Source organism: Saccostrea cucullata, unplaced genomic scaffold (genome assembly GCF_032062105.1).
Source record: "Saccostrea cucullata isolate Sc308-1 unplaced genomic scaffold, CSIRO_AGI_Scuc_v1 ctg676, whole genome shotgun sequence".
Taxonomy (NCBI): Eukaryota; Metazoa; Mollusca; class Bivalvia; order Ostreida; family Ostreidae; genus Saccostrea; species Saccostrea cuccullata.
The window spans coordinates 261,110-286,148 of NW_026927100.1; the positions used below are offsets into that span (position 1 = coordinate 261,110).

Here is a 25,039-nt window from a genome sequence, read left to right on the forward strand (position 1 = left end):
ACTTTGAATCAATATTTTCAGCACAAAAAAGTCATCAATTAGAATACTAGTATCTTTACTCCGCATTTTTTTCATAATAAATGTTATTTAAAATATTTTACATAAAAGATACTAAGCCCCCTTCCACCCCTTTTTTAACAACACTGTTCATGTTATCATGCCCTGGATAGTTAAACAACTGTCCAGAGACAGAAACTATTTTTAGAGAAGGCCTGGTTGTCTTGAGGGGCATCTGGACGAAATTAAGCTTAATGTTAGCTATAGTATGACAAAGACATCTGTCCTGTTACATTACTTGTATTTTTCATTTATTCATTGATTAAACCTTCCATATTCTGAAAGATTTAACATATAAATGGTCAGACAAAAAAGTGTGCTTCAAATATATTTTTAAGACATTGTAGTATGATGCTGTTTTTGTTATCATATTCTAAGACATTGTAGTTTGATGTAGATTTCTTGGCCTCCTTTAAGCCTGTTAAGGTTGATTGGTAGAGTATATTTCCTACTGACAGCCTTGAGCACCTGATGTGGTGTCGGGGGTCTGTGTCGTACAACCTTCAGTAGGACACACCTTCAGTAGCCGGACACACTCCCGTCACAGTCTCGGTATTACACAAACCTGAAGCTCCCGTGGCTTCTACACAAGAAGTATTTGTCAGTGACTGATCTGGAACATCGACTTGCTTTTCCTTGTCGGTCTCTAAGTATTGCTCCCATTTCTTCAATCGTTCGTCCCGCTCAGCTTCTGACTCCTGTATCTCGTATTTAGTCTTTCCATCCCAAGATTCGGCCGAGATTTGGCGCTTGGCGAACCATCGTCCGTTCATTGCTGCAATACAAGCGTCGGCCTGCTCCGCTTCTTTGAATGACACCGACATAACGCCTTCTGGGTGGTTCTAGCATAATAACAGAGAATGATGGATTAAAACAGGAAACAAGCTGGGAATTAATTGATGAAAAAAATATATAATGCATAAAAATACGTAAAATGCGAATGTATACCTGGATAAGAAGAGTCCAATACCTTAGGTTCTTGCTGGTTTATATATAGTATTAAGGACTTCCTATATGTTATTTTTAAAGTCCCTCATTATTGCAATCATTATACATGTAGCAATGTAATCTGTTGTTCAAATTTTGAAAGTATGTAACTAATGAAATCAGACAGAAGTAAATCGTTCATTGAGAAACATTCCAACCCCTGAAGAGCACAACTGCCATAAAGACATCGCAATTCTCATCAAAGACAGCGATAGTAACCCTCAAAATTTTTCTATCTTACAATCCCAATATGAAAAATATAAATAATACTGCTACTTACATCATAAATTTTGACATTTTTGACTTCTCCAAATTTTGAGCTTTCTTGTCGGACGTCGTCACGAAGTTCATTAATCAACACAGGGTCCACCTGGAAAAGCAGTCATATTATTAAACTTAATTACAATCAGAAAACCTAAATAGATCTTGTCTTTGTCTCGCCAATTTTTACTGACAATAGTCATTGTAACTTACAATCTATCTCGTCAATTTCTTATATACATGTATTAGTAATTGTAACTTTCAATCACTAATACCTAAATAGATCTAGGCTTTGTCTCGTGTATTTTAATGACGCTGTAAAACAACTTTTAATTATTCGCGTCATCGTCATAGACTAAGTTTGAAATCAATCCGCGACTGATGATAAATGGTTCGCGGCATTTCATATTCGCGAGTTAAAGTTGGATATTTCTCGCACGCGAATAAAAGTTGGTTTATACAATTGTTTTGTCCACGAACATTTTGGTTAGTTTTCGTATAAAAATTACAAAATAAAGGGTTAAACAGCTCTCTTAGCGTTATGACATTATAGCTTTGGCAACTCGGTAAAAGAATCGAAAACTTTCAAAAATTTCTCCATTGTACATTCAGAAGTGTAAAAAAAAATAGCACAGTTAAATTCTATATAATTTTCTTCCTTTCCCGATTTTTAAAGAGTTTATGAGTATATATATTAACCTTTTCAAAAAGAATTGGCATTTGTTATACATGTGTAGTATCCCAACGAAAAGAATTTATATAATAATCTTAATTGAAAAATTCTTAATTTTGTAGGAAAATGGGCTTTTACGAGAATTTAAGGACCGACTTTTTACAGTTGACTGTTACTTGGACTGTTACCTGTATCATATACGGAGGAACATGACTGATATTAGATAACAAAAACCTTTGACTAGGGTAACTAGGGTAACTAACAAGTGAAGGCCGGGAATTGAGGGTAGGGTGGTTTTCGTTTTTTCTTCAAGGGCAACTTTCAGGTATCTGTGCTTTGAAATATCATGTTATTTTGCGTTTATTTAAATGTTAAGTTAAATATTATATAAAAATTTAATTTCAAATGTTAAAGTATCAAGCAATTTAAAAGTTGGCTGAATCATTGCAAAACATATAACATTTTGTATATACATAACTACGTCACAATGAGTTACGTCAAAAACTTATAATATCCAATTCCATTGAATTTTAGCAGCTTTTAAATGCTTTTGTCAACAATCAACTTAAATTCTAAAAAAAATGTTTTCATTTGAAAAATAATATCATTATACATGTACAGTACTGGGAGGCAGCATTTCTGGTACACCGCTCAAAATAACACGCCTGAATAAAATCAAACCAATGCTTTAATCTTAGACAGGGGGAAATCATGACAAACATATACCACACGAAGCAGCCGAGTACTCTCACCCAAATCACGTGTCGTCTGTGTGCACATTAATAAAATAATTGAATTACATCTTTTGAGCATCGGCGTAATTTGTTCATAAGCAACTACGGTCGGACATACATTGAATATTGGGTAAAGACACATGTTTAAATAGCACGACATCATTCCTGGAATGCGCTTAGGACATAGCTGGGATGTCAAAGTCTAACGTTATACGGCTTGCAAGGGAGTTTAGAATTCCACAATGATGGTTTTATTACATTAATATACTTTGTGAAAGGCTGCAGTAACTTTAATACTAACAAAGAAAATGGAAAGTGACTGGTAGCGACATAACTGTAATATTTGTTACATATTTGTTGATGTTTTTGCTTTTCCGTTTCTCTGACATATTTTTAAAAAACATGATTTTTTAAACAGTTTATAAATCTTTAATTATCCAAGTAAAAAAGTATAAATTATTTTGTTTTCAGAAATGAAAAAAATAAAAATATGGGACACACAATAAGTTACTTTCAAATTGAAAATCTATTTATCAAAGCAAGTTTCCATTTAAATGACTGCCGTTTGATAGTTTATGAACAATAACCTGTACAACTCATCTTTGTAATATTATTATTATTAAGGTTTGCTTGTATCCATACAAAAATTATAAGTTGAAAACGCTATTGTTTCTTATTATTATTCTTTTTTTTTAACAAAATTTTGTGCAGGCATGAATTTTAAATTTTGATTTTATGAAAATTTCATGTAGAAATTATGGTGTTCATTATATGAATTTTATATAAAATTCCGTTTGTTGGAAAATTCGCTACCAGTGCCAAGATTGTGTTTATTGATATATCCTGATTTTAAAATGCAATCCCCCCCCCCCCTTCGAAAAAAAACACGAAAAACACACACACACATACAAACTGAAATAAGTTTTTTTTATAGCTTTGTTGCATTACTTTATTGCTTGTCAAAATAATTTTCAGAAAATTCTTTGGACTTTGTGTGGTACTTCCGGTCGCTACAGGAAGTGAATTCAAAAAGTGCCCTTTTGCAAATTTTTTTGTTTTTCACTATTTTTCTTTGATATAATTAATGGTAATTAAGATCCTACTGGAAAGGCCAAATATATAATGACCTTCCAGGTGATAATAAGAATTTATTTTCCACACACAGTGGTCTAAAAATTGAGCGGGAAATTCCAAATTGCGACAAATAGTTTTGGAAAACTATTTTATTTGCGCCATTGCACTCAGGTGAACATAATATTAGTAATCGAATGTATGAAAGTGGTTGACAGTGATGGGCAGGGCCAAAACAAAACTTGAAGTTAAAAATTGTCTTTTCGTGGGTGCCAATCAAAGGTTTTTAGCTGTCATTTTTTTAATATGAGGTTTTTCAAACCTTATCATATAAAAATTGACATTATTTCTTTTTTATGTATAGCTACGAAAGTACTTTTTACAACAAAAAAATCCCAATTTATACGGCTGGTAATGTTTATTTAAGCCGGCTCCTATCATTGCTTTTGGTTAATATTCCAGCGAATGTAAATAGATGACATGAACTGCTTTATGAGTACGTAATATTTAATCACTGATTCATACATGACTTGATATTACTATTTATCAAATAAAGTATACAACATGACTATCTTTATATAGTCATTTTATATTTTATTTGATAAAATGTATATAGGAAAGACAAAAATAAAACAATATTTTTTTTTTTATTAAAGGTTATATAAATATTCTTGTAACAAATTCAATTTTGAACTTTTTTATCAAATATATTGACCGCTGGTAATTAACTTTTAGAATTTTGAAAGAAACATTCCGTCTTCCTATCAGCTGACATACGTGTAACTCATCTCCACAAAGATCTAATAAAAACAAACATTGAATATGCAAATACAGAAACTTTTTTACTTGTCACACATACTATATTATATTTGTATAATCCAAAATATTTTTACAAGCAAAGAAATTAAACAATATAAAAAGCTATTTTATATGTGTTTCATTGAAGCTATCAGATCCATTAACACAAAAATAACATTTCGTAAAATCATATACAGAACTACTTGTGACGTTTCCCTCCTTTTAATCCGCACATGTAAATACTAGTATCTTTCAATATGATATTTAATAAAAGTCAAAATATATAACATTTTGGCAGCTGCCTGCTTATGGAGTTGCATGGCCATTTCAACTTATAATATTTGAATTTTTGTATGGATACAAGCAAAAAGGAAAGAAAAAGAATTTTCTGACTCCAAACTATTATATATCCAAAAAATTAAGACAAAGCTAAAAAAAAAAACTTATTTCGTGAGTGTGATCAGGTGTGTGTGTGTGTGTGTGTGTGTGTGTGTGTGTGTGTGTGTGTGTTGTTGCAAAATTTTTTTTAGTGGGGGCCTTTTTTTTTCTAAGGGGGGGGGGGGGGGACGGATGTACCGTTTCAAAAGTATATACAATAAACACAATGTGGTCCCAACCCCCGTAACCCTCCCTCTTTGTATGGATCTGCAGAAGTGAACACCGGCTTTAAATTTTTCCATGAAATTTAATATCAAAATTTAAAATTCATGTTGGAAGCTTTTGTTGGAGATCAGACCAGCGTTTTCAACTTATAATTTTTGTATTATTATTATTAAACCAAGGGAAAAGTATTTGGATGAGTATTACAAAGATGAGTTGTACAGGTTATTGTTCATAAACTATCAAACGGCAGTCATTTAAATGTTTTTAAGATGTGAATGTTATGTTTCAATTTGAAAGTAACTTATTGTGTGCGCGCATCCGTTTTAGTGTTGGTGTGCGCCTACATCATTTCTGAAAACAATAATGATTTATCACTTTTTTCTTTTTTTAAAGAATTTTTTTAAAAAATCAGGATTTATAAAAATATTAGTTCTAGTGTAAACGCAAGAATAAAATGTCTAGTACATCTGCGCATGCGAATAATTGCTCTGAATTTTAAAAATGTGTACCCCAATATCTTTTTGTTTCTTGTTTTCAAATCTGTTTGAAATTTTGAACATAGTCCTACATTAGCAAACGTACATTGTCGATATATAAAAATTTCTTTGAAAGCATGCACAGCGCGCGATTTGATATTGCAATCTTTATAAATGCAAAAATATCAACTTTAAATGGCTATATCTTCATTTTTGTGTGTTTTTTGACGAAATGCACTTTAAAAGTCAGCGCTCCTTGCAAAAGTCTAATAGCAGTCGAGTTGTGATATACATGAACTACGTATAGAACTTAAGGAAAGAGCTTATAATATCCAATTCCATTGAATTTTAGCAGCTTTTAAATGCTTTTGTCTAATCAATCAACTTGTTTTTAAAAAAAATGTTTGGAATTTTAATATCATTATACATGTACAGTTGGGAGGCAGCATTTCTTCAAAATAACACGATGAATAAAATCAAAAAATGCTTTAATCACGCGCATGTATGTGTGGAAATCATGACAAACATTCAAATGGCTATAAATCACTTTGTGTTTAATAAAATAATTGAATTACATCTTTTGAGCATCGGCGTAATTTGTTCATAAGCAACTACGGTCGGACATACATTGAATAAGGTAAAGAGTCATGTTTATGCACGACATGCATTGCCGTGCGAATGCGCTTAGGACATATGGGATGTGAAATTAAAAATACGGCTTGCAAGGGTATTTTTCCACAATGATGGTTTTATTACATTAATATGCTTTAATATTAAGTATATTAAAATTTTAGAGAGTACTAACAAAGAAAATGGAAAGTCGGTACGCATAATGTAATATTTGCAATACATATTTTTAAATATATTTTGTATTTGTCTGTCTCTGACATGGACTTTCAATGAAAACATTATGTATATTAAACAGTGCACTAAATCTAATTTAGCTTTCGTAATTAAAAGACAACATTATTTTCCTAATCTCGAAAAAAAAAATAAATAAGACGCATTTAACGTTACATTTCAAGGCCACTTATAAATCTATTTATCAAAGCAAGTGTTCACCTGTTATTTATGTTAGAGTACAAATTATCCATCAGTTTAATATACTGCAGAAGGCCACACTGTGTGTATTTGCATTATATATGTCAATGAAAATTATTCACAATTCCTAAGACTTTCTTTTACATTAAAAATAAACAAGGCTATAGGACATGAATGCGCTACTAGATGTTCATTTGAATTGCAACATGAAAAGAAATGCAATGACGTATCATCGTTTTTGAAAAGGACGGGGAAGGGGGGAGGGGGTAGCAAGAGATAAAAATTCAACCTATTTAAAAACAAGAGGCCCAGCGGCCACATCGCTCACCTGAGCTAGGAAAAAGCACAAATCAGATCCGAATTGAAAAGTTTACTGAGGGGTGGGGGGGTGGGGGGGTGGGGGGGGGTGGGGGGCTTGAATTCTAATACTATTTGAGAATGCCTCCATATCGATACAGCATATAACTTCTTGAGAAAGTTCTTGAGAAAAAGATTTTTAAAGATTTTTTTTTAACATTTTATTTGTAAATATTACTTTGTAATAATTTGAATTTGACTCCCCATTGGTTCCCTCTCTACTCCCATTGTGGCCCCACCCTATCCCTGGAGGTTATGATTTGAACGAACTAATATCTAAACTACCTGAGGATGCTTCCATATGTATATCACTAATCATGGCTTTGCAGTACTTGAGAAGAAATTTTTCTAAAGATTTCCCTTTATATTCCTATATAAAAATTTGATCAGCGATTGTGGTCCCACCCTACCCCCGAGGGTCATGATTTAAACAAATTTGAATGTACACTATCTGAGGATGATTCAACATGAGTTTCATCTTTCCTGTCCCAATGGTTTTTGAGAAGATTTTTAAAGATGTTTCCTATATATTTCTATGTAAAACTTATCAATCGTCCATTGTGGCCCCACCCTGCCCCCAGGGTCGTGATTTGAACAAACTTGAATGTACACTACCTGATGATAAATCAACATGAGTTTCATCTTTCATGTCCCTATGGATCTTGAAAAGAAGATTTTTAAAGAGTTTTCTTATATATTCCTAATATAAGATGTAAAACTTTGATCGGCCATTGTGGCCCCATCCTACCCCCGGGGGTCATGAATTGAACAAACTTGAATGTACACTACCTGAGGATGATTCAACATGAGTTTCATCTTTCCTGGCCCAGTGGTTCTTGAGAAGATTTTCTTTAAAAAATGCCATTAATTTTTCACTAATTCATAATTATCTCCCCTTTGAAGTCAGGGCGTGGCCCTTCATTTGAACAAACTTGATTCCCCTTTACCCAAGGATGCTTTGTAGCAAGTTTGGTTGAAATTGGTCCAGTGGTTCTTGAGAAGAAGATGAAAATATGAAAAATTTACAACAACGCCAACGACAACGACAGACACCGGACAAATTTTGATCAGAAAAGCTCACTTGAGCCTTAGGCTCAGGTGAGCTAAAACAAGGGAAGGGTATTCAATGAACAATTTCTACAGTAAAAAGTTATGTCTGGAAAAAGTAAGATAAATCTGTATACCAAATTTCATTTCAATATGTGCAGCCTCTGCTAAACCAGAAGTCTCTGTCGAGACTGAAGCTCTACTGGTTTGTACGTATAGCAAAGGAAGAGAAAAATACTTAAGCAGTTGGGAATTGAAACTTTATAACAGCAATAAATAGAATAATGATCCTTGATTAAGGCTTTCTATGTTCTTAGTGTAGTCTACTTGCATGCCACATTATATTATAATCAGACTAAAACTGTATTTGAGTGGTATTTTGAAAGTATTAAACAGAAATTTCTATCTTTAGTAACCAAGGCAATGATGTTCATCGAAGTCTAAAATCGATACACAGAATTGTGTATCATAGTGTAGTCTACTTGTGTGCCAACTTACATTGAAATCAGACCAAAACTGTAGGAGACGTAGCATTTTAAAAGAATTTCACAGAAATTTCTATTTTTAGTAACCACGGCAACACTGTTCATCGAATTCAAAAACTGATACACAGAATTGTGTATCTTAGTGTAGTCTACTTGTGTGCCAAGTCATATTGAAATCAGTCCAAAACTGTAGGAGGAGTAGCATTTTGAAAGAATTTCACAGAAATTTCTATTTTTAGTAACCACGGCAACACCGTTCATCGAAATCAATAACCGATAAACAGAATTATGTATCTTAGTGTAGTCTACTTGTGTGCCAAGTTATATTGAAATTAGATGAAAACTGTAGGAGTAGTAGCATTTTGAAAAATTGTTTACAGACAGACAGACAGACGGACAGACGGACGGACGCATTACTATCGCATAAGCTCTTCTGGTCTCTGACCAGTAGAGCTAAAAATGAACGGAAACTGATGGTGGAGCAACAGACCGACTAAGAGACAGCAGCGCTTTCCTCAAATTTGAATTTCAGGAAGAGAAAAAATGTGTGTAAAATGGGAATTTGACCAGGTGAGATAATTAGTTAATTGGTATAATCTATACCAAAATAAAGGCAAAGTTGGTAGAAAGTGGAAAGGTGAACCCATAGGAGAGAATTGAAAAATAAAATTAGAAAATAAAACAACAACAAGAGGCCCTTGGGCCACATCGCTCACCTGAGCACTAGTACTGTGGCTAGGAAAAAGTAGAAATTAGTTTATTATTGAAAAGTTTAATCCAAAAGTAGTCCCATGACCAATCATGGCTTTGCTATTCTTCAGAAGAAGATTTTTAAAGAATTTTCCTATATATTTCTATGCAAAACTTAGGTCAGCCATTGTGGCCCTGCCCTACCCCCGGGGGTCATGATTTGAACAAACTTGAATTTACACTATGTGAGGATGTTTCCCCATAAGTTTCATCTTTCCTGGCACAGTGGTTCTGGAGAAGAAGATTTTTAAAGTATACCACCAAATTTTCATTAATTCCCAATTATCTCCCCTTGAATGAGGGCTTGGCCCTTCATTTGAACAAACTTGAATTCCCTTCACCCAAGGATGCTTTGTGGCAAGTTTGGTTGAGATTGGCCCAGCGGTTCTTGAGAAGAAGTCAAAAATCTGAAAAGTTTACAGACAGATGGACAGCTCGACAGACGGACAAACGGACGCCGGACAAAATGTGATCAGAAAAGCTCACTTGAGCCTTCAGCTCAGGTGAGCTAAAAATTAACATGTGCATTACAAGTTTTCAATTATTTCAATCTTTACTTTTACATAAAAAACAAGAGGCCCATTGGCCTTATCAGTCACCTGAGCATCATGCAACAACTTTCAAATGATTGAATTTGGTTCAAGTTTTAAGTTAGATGCTATGGCATTCACAATTTTGAAAGAGGCACCATTGCTAATCATAACTATACACTTAGCAATTGTTTAGTTTGTTTACTTAATACCCATAAGTAGGGTTGGGGAACAAAAATGCATGTCAACTAATCAGTAATATTCAGCTATAATCAGGAGTGCCCATACCACACATGAACCCCTGACCCTTATTATAGGTCTACACACTGCACAATTTTTAAAAAGGCACACTTGCTTATCAAAAATGATTGATTAATACCAAGGAGGAGCAGATTTTAAACAATTCATTTTCAGTATATAAGTAGAGCTCCCCCCCCCCTTTGGTATCCCTGACCCAGGGGCATTGAAATTCACAATTCTAGAAGAAGAGCCCTTGCATATCATAACTATATAAATAGTTCATCTGCTTATTACCCAGGATTTTCACTATATAATCATTATAGAGCCACACCATAACACCATAACCCCTGACATGGGCCATAAAATTCACAATTTTGGTAGAAGCATTCTTGCTCATCATAACTATGTCCTTAACTAGTTTATTTAATACCCAGAAGCAGAGACTAAGGTTTTCAAAGAATAAATGCATTTTCACTATATAATCAATAAAGCTCTGCCTTAACACCATAACCCCTGACCCTGGGGCCATAAAATTCACAATTATGGTAGAGGCACTCTTGTTTATCATAACTATGTACTTAGCTAGTTTATTTAATACCTAGGAGCAGAGAAGAAGATTTTCAAAGATTTAATGCATTTTCACTATACAATCAATAGAGCCCTGCCCTAACACCAGAATCCCTGACCCTGGGGCCATAAAATTCACAATTTTTGTAGAGATCAACATTCTTCCTCATCATATCTATGTACTTAATTAGTTTATTTAATACTCAGGAACAGAGAAGAAGATTTTCAAAGAAATAATGCATTTTCACTATACAATCAATAGAGCCCTGCCCTCACCATAACCCCTAACCCTGGGGCCACAAAATTTACAATTTTGGTAGAGGCACTCTTGTTCATCATAACTAGGAACTTAATTAGTTTATTTAATACTCAGGAACAGAGAAGAAGATTTTCAAAGATTGAATGCATTTTCACTATTTAATCAATAGAGCCCCGCCCTAACACCAGAATCCCTGACCCAAGGGCCATAAAATTCATAATTTTTGTAGAGACACTCTTGCTCATCATAACTATATACTTAGTTAGTTTATTTAATACCTAGGAGCAGAGAAGAAGATTTTCAAAGATTGAATGCATTTTCACTATATAATCAATAGAGCCCTGCCCTAACACCAGAATCCCTGACCCTGGGGCCATAAAATTCACAATTTTTGTAGAGACACTCTTGCTCATAATAACTATGTACTTAACTAGTTTATTTAATATTCAGGAACAGAGAAGAAGATTTTCAAAGAAATAATGCATTTTCACTATACAATCAATAGAGCCCCGCCCTAACACCATAACCCCGACCTTGGGGCCATAAAATTCACAATTTTGGTAGAGGCACTCTTGCTCATCATAACTATGAACTTAATTAGTTTATTTATTACTCAGGAACAGAGAAGAAGATTTTCAAAGATTTAATGCATTTTCATTATATAATCAATAGAGCCCCGTCCTAACACCAGAATCCCTGAACCAAGGGCCATAAAATTCACAATTTTTGTAGAGGCACTCTTGCTCATCATAACTATGCACTTAATTAATTTATCTAATACTAAGGAACAGAGAAGAAGATTTTCAAAGATTGAATGACACCAGAACCCCTGATCATGGGGCCATGAATTTCACAATCTTGGTAGAGGACTCAGTGCTGATTACAATCATACCAACAGATTGACTGCTTGATGTCCAGGAGTAAAGAAGAAGATTTTTAAAGATTGCACTAATTTTAGTGGTTTTGGCCCCACCCCTAAGGCCCCAGGGGGGCAGGGACCATGAAATTCACAATTTTTGTTCCCCTTCACACACAGATGCTATATGCCAAAATTGGTTGAAATTGGTTCAGCGGTTCCAGAGAAGAAGCTGAAAATGTTTAAAATGTTAATGCACGACGAAAAACGGATAGCAATAGGTCACCTGAGTTTACTCAGTGACCTTAAAATAGAAATTTGTACTAAATATTTAATCGTGAATAGTAATCAGTTATCGGTGTCAATTTCTAAATTACCAGCTTTAAAAATGATTTGTTTTTCAAGAAACGGCAGTCACATACAAAGGTAAAACCCAGGTAAATCCTAACCAGAAATTGGTATCAAAACACATTTCACATCTATTGTTCTATACCTCATTATCAAATGTGTGCAAAACAAGAGCATAAAAATCTTTTACTGAGTTTGGCTTATCACATTAACAGACACTTCAGTTGTCATTCTATTAAACTGATGAAAGCAGACAAAAGAAAGATAACTTTTATTTCATACAAATGCAAATTCCACAATTTGTCTGAGGAGAGAAAAACATGAAAATTACAAACCAAGAAAATTAATCCCTAAGAGAGTTAAATAGTTTAGACTGTTTTAACACAGGCAAGTAGCCTTAAAGGTGGACTGCCCCTTTTTTTCCAGACAATTTTTTTTTCTATCATAAATGCTCACTGAGGTTTGGTTGCCCCCCCCCCCCCTGTTTGGTCGCAGGGTACAAATAAGACTGTGAAACTAGAACTGTCCAATAGGGACAAATACCCCCGCTGTGTTTTTTCAGAGTAGGTGCCAATTCACAGATATTTTATGGATCTATTAAGAGGTGTTCACTTGTCTTAAAACAAATCGGGTGAAAATATAATTGCATGCTCATTAATTTTTTTCAATTTATGAATCTAAGGTGCAACCAAATAAAACATCAATACTAATACACTGTAACAGTTTTTTTTTTAATTTCATCAAAAAAAGAAATTGCAATTATTTGTCATGCTACTCTGAAAAATAATTGTTGAAAAAAGAAATATTATACAGAATCAAATTAATCTTTATAATTTTATATCAAATTCATTTTAAAAATAATAAAGTGCCCCACCACAGCATGATACTCCAGTCAAATATTGTTCATTCAATTAATATAAACAGTTTAGAGTGTGAGGAAATCATGGCAACCTTTAAAAGGATTTCCATCATTTTTTTTTATTCCTTTTGATATTTGTTTAAACATCTCCTGTGGTGTAAGCATTAATTATAACAAATAATCATCAAATGGTTGCATCATAGCTTGACAAATGCTCCTCCCCCACAAAGAAACACATTTGCATATATCTTTCATGTGGGACATGATGCTCTGAAATTTGTTACTTGATATTTTAATTTTTTTTTTTAAAATATATCAATTTAACTAATTAGTATTAAAAACTTAATCTATAACAAATTGATTTTAGAAATAGAAGGCTGGCCATCAAATGACATAATTATGCTATTTAAACTTACCAGCAGTTCCTCTGTCTAATTCCCAAAGGACCTTAATCAGAGATAACAGCTAACAGAAATGATTGAGACAGCTAGCTTTCCTACATTAAATACATTAATTAATCTTTGACTGTATGCATGTCCACTGATAAATGCCAAGGGATGCAATTTTCTGTTAGCAAAAAATTCTCCTTGACCAGTGCTTGAGAATTATACCCTTGGGAGAGGTAGATTATCTCTTATAAAATAACATTTGATATGGATTGCTGTAAAGTATATAATGAAAAAATATTATTTTCTTAATTTAACATTTTTTAAACAGGGATACAGAAACACTCTTACATTTTTGGGATTGTGTAATTCAATAGTAAAAGACAGGTTTCTTTTTAAAATTTCACTTAAATTAAAAGTCACGGTGACCTTAAAATAGGTCGTGACACACCTTCTACCCAAGATGCATAAACTGTCCAAGTTTCATGATTGTCAGTCTAATAGTTTTCTAGTTATGAGCCAAACAAAACCATAAAATAAAAAAGAAAAAACAACTGTAAAATGCAGAAAATTTACCCTATCATGATGAAAATACAAGGTGCACAACTTCATATGGTGAATAATAAGTGTACAAATTTTCAGACAAATCCATCCAATAGTTTCTGAGAAACGGTCCGGACAAAATCTTGTCTACAGACAGATGGACATGCTGATTCCAATATACCCCCCTAAACTTCGTTTGCGGGGGTATAAAAATGTATTGAAAGAAGTTGAAATCTAACATCCACCCTCCCCATCGAAATAGAATTTGTAGTTTAGGAATTTTTTTCTTTTTTTGTTTTTGTTTTGTGTTGCTTGTCAAGACATTTCGGTGAGTTGTTTTTCCCCCCCCCCCCCCCCCCCATCTGAAAAACATAGGTAATCAGAGATTACAGAGCTCACCTCAATGAATGTTGTCTTTAAGTAAGGCAAATTAAGTCACACAATTAACCAACAAAAAGTGTACATCCCAAAATGCAAAATTTATGCAATTTTGATACTTTGGAATAGACCTATATAAAAACTTAAAACTAGTTCTTTATCATGAAAATGTAATTAAAATCCAGCACCTGAAGCAAGATTGAGAGTTTTCATCCCTTGATGCATCATTTGTGCAACTTTGGTTTATATAAGCCTTATAGTTTCTTGGTGATAGACCTGCACCCATAACTTTTACGAGGTCTATTATCTGGAAAATGTATGTCGAATTCAGCATCTGAAGCAAGTCCATTAGTGTGCATCCTAAGATGTATCATCCATGCAAGTTTGTTCAACATAGAGCTCAAAGTTACTTGGAAATGAAACCTGTATAAAAAACTAACATTTTCACTAATCCGGAAAATGTAGGTCAGATTCAGCTTCTGAAGCCAGCCTAGTAGAATGCACCCTTAGATGTACCATCCATGCAAGTTTGGTCATTATAGGGCTCAAAGTTACTTGGAAATGAATCCTGCACCATAAACTTTAACCTGTTTACTCATCCAGAAACCATCCAGGCAAGTTTAGATGTATCATCCATGCAAGTTTGTTCAACATAGAGCTCAAAGTTACTTGGAAATGAAACCTGTATAAAAAACTAACATTTTCACTAATCCGGAAAATGTAGGTCAGATTCAGCTTCTGAAGCCAGCCTAGTAGAATGCACCCTTAGATGTACCATCCATGCAAGTTTGGTCATTATAGGGCTCAAAGTTACTTGGAAATGAATCCTGCACCATAAACTTTAACCTGTTTACTCATCCAGAAAATGTAGGTCAGATTCAGCATCCGAAGCAAGTCTGGTAGTATGTATCCTAAGATGTACCATCCAGGCAAGTTTAGTCATTATAGGGTTCATAGTACCTTGGAAATGAAACCTGCACCAAAAATTTTAACCTGTTCACTCAACCGGAAAATGTAGGTCAGATTCAGCATCCGAAGCAAGTCTTGTAATATGCATCCTAAGATGTGACATCCATGCAAGTTTGGTCAACATAGGGCTTATAGTTACTTGGAAATGAGACCTACGCCAAAAACTGCACCAAAAATGTTAACCTGCACCAAAAACATTAACCTGGTCATTCCTTTGCTGAAATTGCAGCATCTGAAACTTTGACTGGTACAATGAAACACATTAGGCCAGATAAAATTAATCTTTAGATTCTCATCCTAATTTGCTAAAAAATTGGGGCGGGTGGGCGGATTTTATTTTTTATTTTTTATAATTGATAAATTGTAAGTATCAACAAAACATGGACTCTCGTAAACATTTTTTTCATTATGTTAATGCCAATATGAATAGATTTTATTCTTTTCATATTTTTTTAGTATCTAAAGAAGATTGTTGCTTTAAAAAATTAAACATTTATTGTAAATTAAAAAATTATCGAGCACACGCCAAACAAAATGAGGTGGGGATACCAATTAATTGTGAATGCAAGACTTCTCATTGGCCTTTTCCGAAATACCTTTTAGTTTTACCATCAAACCCCTCTGTTTTCTGTAAAATATCATAGATTTCCACCTTCCTAAAAAATTTGGTCGTTCTTGAGAATTGACATGTTCGACATTGGAATAGGTTATATTCGCAAAATCTATAAAATATTCTAATAAAATATTCTACCGAAAAACCTAGGCCTGAATAGTTTTAAGATTTAACATTTCCTTAGCACTTAACATTCTCTTAAGTCTCCCATTGATGTTTTATTTTTTTTTCAAAGCAAAATCACACACAGTTGGAGATTGTTCAAACTTGACCTGGGGCCCGTTTCATCAAAAGTCGTAAAGTTAAGCCTTAACTTAGGTGTACTTCCAAGGCTTACGACAAAATTTAGCTGGGCGTAATTTGCGTTTCACCAAGTGCCCTAAGTCTAGTCGTAAACGATAATCTTAGTCGCAGGACTAAGTCCTTGACAACGTAGCATTGCGCATGCACAAAAACATAAACATTGTCCAATGAATACACACAAGTACATGTATTTGTAGTACGTCAAACTAGGTTGAATAAAACAAATTATAGATAAATGAATAATTGCACTAATTGCAATTATTATTTTTTACAACATTTCAATAATAGAACGTTTTATCAATTGAAAGAAAGAAAAGGACCGTACATATATAAATCATAAGTATGTTAAAGCTATCTATTTTGGGATTTTGATTACAGCCTTCACCTCCTCTCCCCTCTTCCCGAAATTGATACAGTTTAATGACTTCGCCTTTGATAATTAATTTCATGATTCGATAAATACTGACTCTACTGATAAAATATTAAAAATTAAGTTTGAGACAGAATGAGATTTTAAAACTTTATTTTAAAATAAATGTATACTTGCAAGCAAAATTAATGTATAAAAAATGCAAATGATTTACATAAGTACACATTTTGAGTCAAGAAATAAATTTTACACGTTTACTTTTAAAGGTACATGGTACATACTAGTATACAGGTGCGGATCCAGAAATTTTTTCCAGGGGGGGGGGGGGGGGGGGTCCACCCAGTCAAAAAAAATTCCAATCCCAGAAATTTCTTGACAAGCAAAAAAAAGAAAAAAAAACCTCTCGTCCAAACGTGAAAAACCTATTTCACTTTTCATACCCATTTTACACATATTCATGTTCACCAGGGGGGTCAGCGTTTTCCAGGGGGGGGGGGTTTAAGGTGACTTTTTTCTTGCTTTAGTATATACATTTTTAATCGTGTAAATTCCGGGGGGGGGGTGTGTGTGTGTGTCCTGAACCCCCCCCGACCCCCCTCAAGATCTGCGCATGAGTATATGTAAGACAATCCTCTCCAAGTCTATTTAAAAAAAAAACTTTTGTCAATTCAAATGATTCATTATATCATAACTTCGTTATTTTTATTAAAATGACACAAAGGTTCATAAAACAATTACAAAATACTAGACTCTAGGTACATGTAGTTATAGAAAAAAATCTTTACTGTCTGCAGCTTAAATTTAATGTACCGTTTTAATTGGACACAAACACACATACAGAGAGAGAGAGAGAGATCCGGAAGAATGACTACAAAGATATTCTTACAGGAATTCTCTGCTTGTGTAGGCTCCGTCTTTAAGGACAGACGAGACTTTCCTTAATAATAGATAAATTTTTCTAAGAGTTTGTCATTGAAGTGTTGCTACTGAAACATGTTTACTCACAAAAAATTGAGGTACCTTACCAGGCATTTCTGCAAGATACCAGGGGTAGTTTTTCTTATATTATCCTTTGGGGAAGAAAAATAATTTTCCAATTTCAAATGTTTAAGTGTTTGGATTTTTTAAAAACGTCTAGAAACTGGTTTAGAAATCAGAATTTTATGAAAATTTTGAATATTTTTCATACATTATATATATATAAGATATACAAAACAGATTTTGAGGAACGTCTCGTCTGACCTTAACTTAAGTTACAGTTATCTTTAAATATTGTTTTTGAAAATGTAAGTTATGCGGAGCATCAACATGTATATTTTCATCTTACATGTTTATTTGCTTCATATGCACTCAGATTATCTTATACTATGTAAGATTTACTCTTTTCGACGAATTTCATGAAAAAATAAACAGTCTTCTGCATCAAGATATGTCTGAGGAATAAAATGTTTTTAGGAATTACCTTCGCCCCCTAACTCTGTACATGAAATATTTATTCATCTGCAAAGTCGGGAGATTCTGGACCCTCTCTCTGATCCCCTCAATATCTACGCATGTGGATGAGGAGAGAATAAGAAATAGACTCTTTGAACATGACAAAAAACCTAATTGGTTTCAAGATGAATTCATTTTTTCTTAGATATAGAAAATTACCAGAGCTAATGAGAATTATTGTTCTTTTGAAATTGATTTTTTTCCTCAAAAAATATATATTTGGGAAATATATTTTTTTAATCGACAATTTTAATAGGTCTCTGTTTAGTGAATGAAACAAAATATATGAATATAGTACATGTATATATAGTCTTAGTGTATATCTACAATACCTTTTATATACAATATAAAATCAAAAGTGTACAAATGCAGGATTGTCAAAACGTAAGAAATGGTGGTCGAAGAAATCTCTAAGACAATCATGTTTAGTTCTCAGTAGAAATTTATTAAAATATTTAAATAGTACGTTATTACTCCAATCAACTATGTCCCCAAGTGGTTGTAACAGCCCCCCCCCATAGTACAGTGGACCTTGATATCCGGACGCCAGATATCCGGATGCCAGTATCCGGACGATTTTTCATCGGAACGAAATTTGAAAATGTTATTCTGTCTTGTTTAACTGGTTTAATAATGCATTGTTTGTATTGAACTGTATTTATAATTTAATAATGCATTGTTTGTATTGAACATACTTCTTAGAATAGTATATTTTCTGGAGAACTCGCTAAATTGTTTCAAAATCAGTCAAATAGCTTAATTTTAAGTTTAAGCCCAAACTTATGCCTACCCATGAGTAGACGTAAAATTTTGACCTAAATTTAGTCAGGCGTAACAATACGCTCTTTAATGAAACGGAAATCTTCGTGCTAGTCCCGACTTTACACCGGCGTAGCGCTACGACCGGGCGTACTGCCTTTGATGAAACGGGCCCCAGGTGTCATTTTCCTCGTCTATTTTTACGTAGTGAAAATCTCTCTAAAACTTGCTCATGTCAATGATGGTATCTAGATGTGTTTATGCTAATTTTTCTTCTCTGCCTTCTCTACACTGACAAATTATCTTTTCCTTTCATATTTCAACTACTTTTATTGCCGATTTTTCTCCATTCTTCATATGGCTCTTTTGCTATAAATAGCGGCACACGACTTTTAATACAGACGGGAGAGAACTTTTTGACCCAAATTCTAGCTGAGTAAAAATACATGAAAATACTTTTATTAACACCCAAAAATCAAATAAAAAACCCCGAGGCGGGACACTTTGAGAGGGGCGGGCGGGGATGAGAATCTAAAGATGAATTTTATCTGGCCTAAGACAGACCATTTCTAGGGAGAATTCACAATGATGACCTTATTGTTTCTAATTAAAGAGTTCTAAAATATAAAACTCCTGTGACACAAAAATTCAATTTTCATGTTCTTATTTTCCAATAACCTTGATTAAAGTCTCAGTTTAGTTAAACTCTCAGAATAATTGATGTAATGAAGGGGATCACATAGCTCAATAAGCATCAAGAAGTGATTGTTGAGATTCTTTTAATTTCTTACTTACATCAAACTCTTTTGGAGAAAACATGTTTTTCAAGATGACAACTTTTTCACATTTTTGTCTGGCATCAATTGGTCGCTCTGGTCGCCAGTCAAACAATCTGAAATACACAACAATTCAATCCTAAAATCTATCATTTAAACTACCGGTACTACATACACCAGCTATAAAAAAATAGATCCCCACCCCCCATTAATTGCCCATAAAATTTACACCTACCTGCTTAAATGGATAAACATCAAATTTTACGAATGTATAGGGACTGGAAGTCATGATAATGCTTCAGCAAGAGAATACATGTAACATTTAATCAGTAACCAAAAGTCTCTGTTGAGACTGTAGCTCTACTGCTTTGCACTTATAGCAAAGATAGAGAAAAGTAGCAGTTGGGACTTGAAACTTTAAAACAGCAATAAATAGAATGATCCTTGATTTAGTCTCTTTTTGTGGTAAGATTGCAATAAGACTATAACTGTAGGAGTAGATTTCAATAAAATTTTAATTTTAAAACAATAAAGACAATTATGTATCTCAGTGTGGTCTAACATGCCACATTATATTATAATCAGACTAAAACTGTATTAGGATTTAGGAGTAGTACTTTAAAAGTATTTCACAGAAATTTCTATTTTTAGTAACAACTGCAACATCAGTTGTTAAAATCAAAAACCAATAAAAAGAATTATGTATCTCAGTGTAGTGTACTTGTATGCCAAGTTATATTGAAATCAGACTAAAACTGTAGGAGGAGTTGCAATTTTGAAAATATTTCATAGAAATTTCTATTTTTAGTAACCACGACAACACTATTCAATTGCAATTGATAGCTTTTAGCAGTTTGTATCAGCATAAGAAATTTGATAAAAATATCTTGTTTACTTTAAAACTAATGTAGACAATAATGTAAGAAAAGTGAGATCAAGGTCAAAGTAAAGGTAAAAAATGCTGAAGCTGTTGAAAAGCTTATATCAGTATGTATCAGCATTCGAAGTTTGATTACAGTTACTTGAATGGTTTCTTAAAAACTAAGCTAAACACTTATTTAAAGACAAAAGAATACCTGTACTTATGCCCCCAATGGCTCGATCATACCCAAAACAGAACTTGACTTTTAATAAAATTCTATACCAATTTCATTTGAATACTGTAGAGTGACGTACTTTTTTTCCACGAGGTCATAATTCAGCAGAATCTCTATTCGTGTTCAATCCGCTGGTAGAAAATTATTCTCCTTATATGCCTTGTATTTGCATTAATATCTCCGCGGAAATACAAGATTCTCCTTATATGCCTTGTATTTGCATTAAGTTCGATGGGACAAATTTCCGCGGAAATACATAGCGTAAATTAATACCACACGGAAAAAAAGTACTTCTACAGTATGTTTTATCTCTGCAAAGAAAATGAACAAAAATGGATGGTGGACCAACAGACCGACCCACCTACAGACAGACAGACAGAAAGACAGACAGCAGCAAAGCAATATGCCCTCCCTTCTTCAAAGGGGGCATAAAAATTAAAGTCAAAGGAAAGATCAATGTCAAACCAAAGGCCCAGGGGCCACTGTAAAGAATTAAATTCGCTTTATTATTCTAAAACCCGAGCACAATAGCTAGGAAAAAGCACAAATAAGATCAGAGCTGAAAAGTTTAGTGAGGTGGTAAATCTGGAAATTTTTGGGGGGGGGGGGTGGTAATTGCAAAATTTTTAAAAATACTACTTGAGAATGCCTTCATATCAATACAGCATATGACTTTGCTGTTAATTGTTTAGGAAAAAATATATTTATATATACACATGTAAAACAATATTACATGATATCATGATGTAATTCATGTACATATATTTTACACTTCCTATACATTACTAATTTATAATTTATTATTATAATTTGAATTTGATTCCCCAAATCTTTGTTTCCCATCCCCTACCCCCAAGGGACACCATAAATTTGAACAAATTTAAATCTTCAATACACTTTTGAGGAATCTTACATTTTGGTCAATACATGTATGGACTAAACATAGCTTTTCTGTTCTTGGGATTTTTCAAGGAAAGCTTTTGCAAATTGATGGGATATTTTTTAAAGTAAAAGTTTGATCCACACGCAATTGTGGCCACCACCCTACCCTTGGGGTTATGATTTGATTCAACAAATTTAAAATAATTAATTCTAAAACACTACTTGAAGCGAATGCTTCCATATAAATCCTGAACTATATCAGGACATCTCAGGATATGACAATTGTGGGCAAAAATTTGCTATTCTCAAGAGAACATTTTTTACCCTCCAAATATATTTTAAGGTGAAAAGATTTTTTTAACACTTTCTTCCTATACATTACTTATTATTATAATTTGTGGCCCAACCCTATCCCCCAGGGTCATGATTTGAACAAACTAGAATCTACACTACCTGAGGATGATTCCATTTATATAAATATCACTAATCATGGGTTTGAAGTACTTGATAAATATTCCTATGTAAAACTTCTTGAGAACATTTTTTAAAATATATTTCAAGGTAAAACAATTTGTGGCCCAACCCTATCCCCCAGGGTCACATCCTGAGAATGATTCCATATAAATATCCTAATCATGGCTTTGAAGTACTTGATAAATATTCCTATGGTCAATGATCCTACCCCGTGGGGTCAATTTGAACAAACTTAAATCTACACTACCTGAGGATGATTTCACATGAGTTTCATCTTTCCTGTCTCAATAGTTCTTGAGAAGAAGATTTTTAAAGATTTTTCCTATATATCCTATGTAAAACTTTGGTCGGCCATTGTGGCCTACCCTACCCCAGGGGTCATGATTTTTAACAAACTAGAACACTACCTGAGGTTGCTTCCATATAAATATCATCTATCATGGCTTTGAAGTACTTGAGAAGAAGATTTTAAAAGATTTCCCTATAGATTCCTAATGTAAAACTTTGATCAGCCATTTTGGCCCCATCCTACCCCCAGGGATCATGATTTGTACAAACTTGAATCTACACTACCTGAGGATGATTCGACATGAGTTTCATCTTTCCTGTCACGATGGTTCTTGAGAAGAAGATTTTTAAACATTTTTCCTATATATTCCTATGTTAAACTTTGATCGGCCATTGTGGCCCCACCCTACCCCCGGGGTCACGATTTGAACAAACTTGAATGTACACTACCTGAGGATGATTTAACATAAGTATCACCTTTCCTATCCCTATGGATCTTGAGAAGAAGATTTTTAAACATTTTTCCTATATATTCTTATGTAAAACTTTGATCGGCCATTTTGACCCCACCCTACCCCCAGGGGTCATGATTTGAAGAAAGTTGAATGTACACTACCTGAAGATGCTTCCACATGAGTTTCATCTTTCCTGGCCCAATGGTTCTTGAAAAGAAGATTTTTTAAGAATGCCATTAATTTTTCACTAATTCATAATTATCTCCCCTTGGCAGAAGGCGTGGCCCTTTATTTGAACAAACTTGAATCCCCTTTACCCAAGGATACTTTGTAGCAAGTTTGGTTGAAATTGGTCCAGTGGTTTTTGAGAAGAAGATGAAAATGTGAAAAGTTTATGACAACGACAATGACGACGACAACGACAACCACAACGACAGACAACGGACAAACTTTGATCAGAAAAGCTCACTTGAGCATTCCGCTCAGGTGAGCTAAAAATGTTGGTGCAGTTGAATAGCTTACATTAACATATGAAGTTTGATTACACTATCTTGAATGGTATCTTTAAAACTGAGATAAAAACTCTCATCAATATCTATCAGTATATGAAGCTTGATAAAAATATCTTGAATAGTTTCTTTTGAAACTGAGATTTGAACTGAGTTAAACGCAAAGTGTGATGGAAGGAGGGAAGGACAGAAGTAAGGAAGATGGACATGACAAATACTATATGCCCAGGTCATATTCATGTCAGGGCATAAAAACTACATGTATGAGGGTTGTCCATAAAGTCGTAGACCATGTTTACAACTTATTTAACATGCTACCAATACTAACCAAATTTTGCATAGACATATACAATGTTCTTTTAAATTGTGAATTCTTAAATGTATATCTTTCATATTAAAAATATTGAGTCAATTTATATGAAGGCCGATATGGCCTGTCGGCGCATGAACAAAATTTGGAATAATTTACGCATATCACTATTACATTTGCTTTTATTTCTTTGGTACTTTGTAATACGTTGAACTCATATTTAAATCAGTGAAACCCGAATCAAAATTTTAATAACATGTCAGATTATTATATGAATAGCATTAGAAACAGATGATTGGTGTCCTGTTTTTCAAAGTGTAGTTGGAATTGAGTTTCATGAAAATAATGTCGTCAAACGTGTAACCGGCGCACGGAGATGTAATAAATTGTTTTGGGTATGGTTTATATACATGAGGCCATTCCAAGTTTTTTCTCTGTTTAGCGTCCACCCATCTTTCAACAAGAGGCCCATGGGCCACATCGCTCACCTGAGCACTGTGGCTAGGCAAAGTATAAATTGGTTTATTATTGAAAAGGTAAAATCCAAAAGTAGTCCCATGAACAATCATGGATTTTCTATCTTAAAGAAGAAGATTTTTAAAGAATTTTCCTATATATTTCTATGTAAAACTTTGGTCGGCCATGTTGGCCCCGCCCTACCCCCGGGGGTCATGATTTGAACAAACTTGAATCTACACTACCTGAGGATGCTTCCATATAAATATGATGAATTATGGCTTGGTCATTCTTGAGAAGAAGATTTTTAAAGAATTTTCCTATATATTTCTATGTAAAACTTTGGTCGGCCATTTTGGTCCCGCCCTACCCCCGGGGTTGTGATTTGAACAAATTTGAATCTACACTACCTGAGGATGCTTCCATATAAATATGATGAATTATGGCTTGGTCATTCTTAAGAAGAAGATTTTTAAAGAATTTTCCAATATATTTCTATGTAAAACTTAGGTCAGCCATTTTGGCCCCGCCCTACCCCCGGGGGTAGTGATTTGAACAAACTTGAATCTACACTACCTGAGGATGCTTCCATATAAATATGATGAATTATGGCTTGGTCATTCTTAAGAAGAAGATTTTTAAAGAATTTTCCAATATATTTCTATGTAAAACTTAGGTCAGCCATTTTGGCCCCGCCCTACCCCCGGGGGTCATAATTTGAACAAACTTGAATCTACACTACCTGAGGATGCTTCCATTTAAATATGATGAATTATGGCTTGGTCATTCTTGAGAAGAAGATTTTTAAAGAATTTTCCTACATATTTCTATGTAAAACTTTGGTCGGCCATCTTGGCCCCGCCCTACCCGTGGGGGTCGTGATTTGAACAAATTTGAATCTACACTACCCGAGGATGCTTCCATATAAATATGACGAATTATGGCTTGGTCATTCTTAAGAAGAAGATTTTTAAAGAA

The 25,039-nt window shown here is 33.8% G+C and overlaps 1 protein-coding gene across 1 annotated transcript in view; it reads right to left on the reverse strand.

The window, feature by feature from the left end:
- Positions 1-281: 281 nt before the first annotated feature.
- Positions 282-25,039, reverse strand: part of LOC134273436 (17S U2 SnRNP complex component HTATSF1-like) — a 32,819-nt gene continuing 8,061 nt past the window's right edge. Inside the window, 3 exon segments of the mRNA XM_062755629.1 lie at positions 282-899; positions 1,325-1,414; positions 19,610-19,706. Coding sequence (XP_062611613.1) covers positions 561-899; positions 1,325-1,414; positions 19,610-19,706 — 526 coding nt within the window. The 3' untranslated portion in view covers positions 282-560.